Source organism: Sinocyclocheilus anshuiensis, unplaced genomic scaffold (genome assembly GCF_001515605.1).
Source record: "Sinocyclocheilus anshuiensis isolate Anshui unplaced genomic scaffold, SAMN03320099.WGS_v1.1 scaffold1162, whole genome shotgun sequence".
Taxonomy (NCBI): domain Eukaryota; kingdom Metazoa; phylum Chordata; class Actinopteri; order Cypriniformes; family Cyprinidae; genus Sinocyclocheilus; species Sinocyclocheilus anshuiensis.
In genome coordinates, this window is record NW_015540875.1 from 2,602,528 (window position 1) to 2,607,224 (window position 4,697).

The window sequence follows — 4,697 nt, forward strand, 5'->3', positions numbered from 1 at the left end:
GGGGGGGGGGGGGGGGGGCGTTTCCTGTAAACACACCAGATGACCCATATTACATTCTTTTCTGTTGGTGATGACTATTTGAAGACAGTCCTGTTTTGAGTACATACAATTGCATATGAAAACAAACACTGACATGAAGATACTGGCATTGAAATTTCTGACAGATTTCTGGCATAGATAGATAGATAGATAGATAGATAATACATTTTTTATATATTATTCAATATTAAAAATGTATTATCTCTATCTATTTTCATGTTGACATATCATATATAATATATTATATATGATATATGTCAACATGAAAATGTACAGAAGGAATGATACTTAAAGCTACATATTAGTATCTAAATGGTTAATATTAGTACCTTTTGAAAGGGTACCGCCCCAGTGACAGCTTTTGTACCTTTTTTTCTGAGAGTGTAGATAGATAGGTAGATAGATGGATTGATAGTTTCTCATATTGATGTGTACTGTACTAACAGCATCACTAGATGGCGTACTCCACACAAACACTGGCTGCAGGCTGCTTTGGGAAAGTATACAAGGAGAAATTTGGAGACACATGGGCTGCTGTGAAGAGAGTTCCTTTAGGAGTCATCAGCAGACAACAGCTGGAGAGAGAATGCAAAGTATATCAGTATGTATATTTAATATTTCTTAATTTTTAACTATTTTAACTGAGGTTAAATTATAACCATGAAGCACACTTTTTTAACACCAGTAATGCTCGGCATACAAACGTGGTGAAGCTTCTTGGTGAACCTTGGATAAAAGACTCCAAGTGGAACATTCCTTTGGAGTTCATCTTTGGGGAAGATCTTGAGACGACCATCTTCAAAGTACAGCTTTCTAAAATACAGGTAAGGATGTCTACCACAGCTCAAAAAATTTAAAATCTATCATCCTATACTTACCCTTGTATGATTTACTTCTGTAGTGAAACAGATTGAGAAGTTTAGCAGAATGTCCTGATTTGCTGCTTTTTTCCATATAATATAATACTAGTTTTTTTTTTACAATCGCTATGATACTTTTTGTCAATACTTTTAACAATTTTCCTAAACTCTTAATGCAGTTAGTACAACATCCATCTGTGTAGGCTATACAATTTATTTTACAACGCATTTCTTGTTGCTTTGACACAAAATGCATACAGTTATCACAATTTTTAAATGCTTGAACTTTTACTTTTACAAACAAGCTCAACCAAGACTAAAACAATGGATTTTTACTGCCAAATTTACAAATGCTTTCACACTGTATGTCAGAACAGATAACATCATGTTCTAAACCTAAACTTATAGGCTAAAGTCAAAGAATCAGAATCAGAATCAGAATCAGAAGAGCTTTATTACCAAGTCCCTGTTTTTTATTCAGTAATGAGAAACAGCTGATTGAGGTTATGCAAATATATAAATTACAGCTGATTCCCATCTAGGAAACACACTCAGGTGTTGAGGTTCTTTCAATCGCATGATCATATGGTATACAGTAAAAGAGGACCTCTTTGGGCTGATCTTGTGTGGAAAAGTGCGCTCCTGCATGAATGTGAGATTTTAGAAGACCTGCACGAAAGACTGGTGCCAGAGGTGACGGGTGGGAAACCACTTGCCAATATATGTGATCACATGAAACAATATGGCATTCCACCATCCCCGTGCAGTCACAGCCTGATTTGACACCCATCCGAGAATGATGTCCAATTTCCTTGCCCCTTACTCCACTTTCCTCAACCTCATTGAGGAGTTTTTCTCAGCCTAGAGGTGGAAGGTTTTTGAGCATCGTCCACAGGACCACATGTCCCTCCTGGATGCAGCATGCCCAGACATCACAGCTGAACACTGCCAGGAGTGGATAAGGCATACCAAAAGATACCTTGCCAGAGAAGAAGATATCAGGTGTGATGTAGATGAGAACATGTGGCCGAATGCAGAAGACCAGGCAGATTAGAATATGACTTTTTTAATTTATGTTTTTTTTTTTTTTAATCTGTGGCTTTTTATGTTTGTATATTTTGTATTTTCATATAGTAAATGGCAACAGTATGGCATATTTTTGTTATCTTGCAGTTATGTCCTGTTGCAAATAAAGCCTTTACTTCAGTAATTCTGTCTCTGTCTTCTTTTTTTCATAAACCACACATTCTATAAAGCTACTAAAATGTTTTCTGTACTGACACCTAGTCAAGTTCACTTGCATTTTGCTCAGTTTTATTAACAATATGTGACCCTGGACCACAAAAGCAATCTTAAGTCTCTGGGGTATATTTGTAGCAATAGCCAAAAATACATTGTATGGGTCAAAATTATCGATTTTTCTTTTATGCCAAAAATTATTAGGATATTAAGTAAAGATCATGTTCCATGAAGATATTTTGTAAATTTCCTACCGTAAATATATCAAAACCTAATTTTTGATTAGTAATATGCATTGCTAAGAACTTCATTTGGACAACTTTAAAGGCGATTTTCTCAGTATTTAGATTTTTTTGCAGATTTTCAAATAGTTGTATCTATCCTAACAAACCATACATCAATGGAAAGCTTATTTATTCAGCTTTCAGATGATGTATAAATCTCAATTTCAGGTTTTGTGGTCCAGGGTCACATATATATTTATTAAATCAGGATTTAAACCTTGGTCTTTGCACATTAAATGACACCTCAAGTGACGACAAAATTTCTTTACAACATTAAAAAGTATGCTTTAGATTATATTAGTGGAGCCAAAGTGCAACAATGTCTTCTTGTCTTCTTCAGCTGACTCCAGCAGTGAAAGGCACAATCATCACTGGGATGTGTGACGGTTTGCTCTATCTGCACAGTAAAGACATCGTCCACCAAGACCTCAAACCTGATAACATCATGGTGAGACACAAATGCTCCTCAGTGGGCCAAGAATCAAAAATGTGTTTTCATTTTACTGTTCAGAGGTATCAACTTGCTCCTATCATGTGCTCCTAAAGTTCCTTTGAAGGATTCAATGAGAAATGCTTGAGCTCATATTTAAATCTGTGTCTTTTGATTAGAGACTTTGAGATTATATGTCTCAATTTTCTCTCAATTAAATTTCCAAGGTGTTGTAGTAGAAAAAAAATACCTTTTTCTACATTTTTCCCCTATGTGTGGTCATGAGAAATTAAATGTACTTTTCTCATTCTATTTCAGGTGGAGCATCAAACCCACCGTGCTGTGATCATTGATCTAGGACTGGCTAAATTCTACAGAAACGGACTCACCTCTGCAGTAAACTTGGGCAATGAAGCATATTCAGCTCCAGAGATCCTGCAGAATAATGGCGTTCGTGACAAACGCTCAGACGTTTGGGCCATGGGTAAAATCATAGCAGAACTCTGCGCCAGGATCAGGTTACCAACCCAATTTGTGTCTCCTGTCAAGATTCGTGAAACTCTAAAAGACCAGCCATACTGTAATCCAGTGTCCAGGATGGTGGAACCCAATCCCAATTACAGAAGTACTATGGCTGGAGTCATCACAGACATCAGGAGAGCTGCTTCACCTCAACCAGCAGACATTAGACCAAAAGACATCACAGTGACACATGGAATTGACATGAGGCCAAATCAAAAGTGGTGTCCACCAGGACCTCCTGTTCCTAAAGTGGAGGTAAATAAACCTCCTATGTTATATTATCGACAGGATCCACCTCAGCAGAGAGAGCTGGGAAAGGCAATGGTACCGGTTAGAGGGGAGGCCTTAAACAAGCACTTGTCTCTGATGTCATTTCCTTGCCCTCTCCCTGAAACCGGAAAAGTGACTCAGGAACGCTACATTGAGGAAAAGGGAGCCCTAGAATATAAAGAGATCGTCACGAAGGGAGGGAGAATCGTTAAATATGAGAAAGTGCAAATAACCAAAGATTCTTAAAAATAACACTAGACTTGTGTTCTGAAAAACGTTGGCGAGTACTTTCATTTTACGCAGGTTAATTCAAGTCAAGTCAAGTCAAGTCACCTTTATTTATATAGCGCTTTTCTGGAAAACTATTATAGTGAAATTGGTTTTAGGTTTTTTTTTTGTCGTTGCTGATATACTGTTTATATTCATTCAACATTAATTTTGTCTCATTTGATGTAAAGTATAAATCATTAAAATGTGAAAAACATCAATGTGTTTATCTACTTTTTCTGTCATTAATAACGTGTAGTATATCACACATTGAAATGTGTTAAAATTCATTTGCACTTTATTAAATAATAGCCATCTGGTATCCAAAAGAGGAATATGCATACACAGGTGAACGTTGCTCTGGACTAATATTTTGGCTCCCTCTGGCGGACTCGAAAAGTGGAGACCCCAAACGTCATCATGCATTTGCTTCATTCATCCTGAGAGTAAATTTATCTTTGAAGTGTGTATTTCCCCCAGTTTTGCACTCTGTTTTAGAATCAATAGATATTAGTGCTATATCAGGACAATAATGCATGTTTAAAAATAATCACTGATACTGATAATAATGTTTCCTAAACATTTGTTTACTTTGATTTTATCAGTACACTCTAAAATGTTTTCAATTGCTTTATTTTACTTTACTTTTTAAAAATGCAGGCTCTCAAATAAAACAAATGCTAATTGGTTTTATCATTTAGAAAGAATTTGTGGAGAGTTAATACAATTTGATGATGAACATGAATAGAAACTTCTAATTTGTCCATTGCATCTCATGTAAGTAGA

At 36.1% G+C, this 4,697-nt stretch overlaps 1 protein-coding gene across 1 annotated transcript in view; it reads left to right on the top strand.

Moving 5' to 3' along the window:
• LOC107688220 (CBL-interacting protein kinase 24-like) overlaps nt 1-3,992 on the top strand; it is a 4,939-nt gene extending 947 nt beyond the window's left edge. The window contains exons 2-5 of the mRNA XM_016485838.1: nt 486-640; nt 725-863; nt 2,763-2,870; nt 3,171-3,992. Of these exons, the coding sequence (XP_016341324.1) occupies nt 495-640; nt 725-863; nt 2,763-2,870; nt 3,171-3,890 (1,113 nt within the window). The 5' untranslated portion in view covers nt 486-494 and the 3' untranslated portion in view covers nt 3,891-3,992. The remainder of the gene's footprint in view (nt 1-485; nt 641-724; nt 864-2,762; nt 2,871-3,170) is intronic.
• Nucleotides 3,993-4,697: the final 705 nt, after the last annotated feature.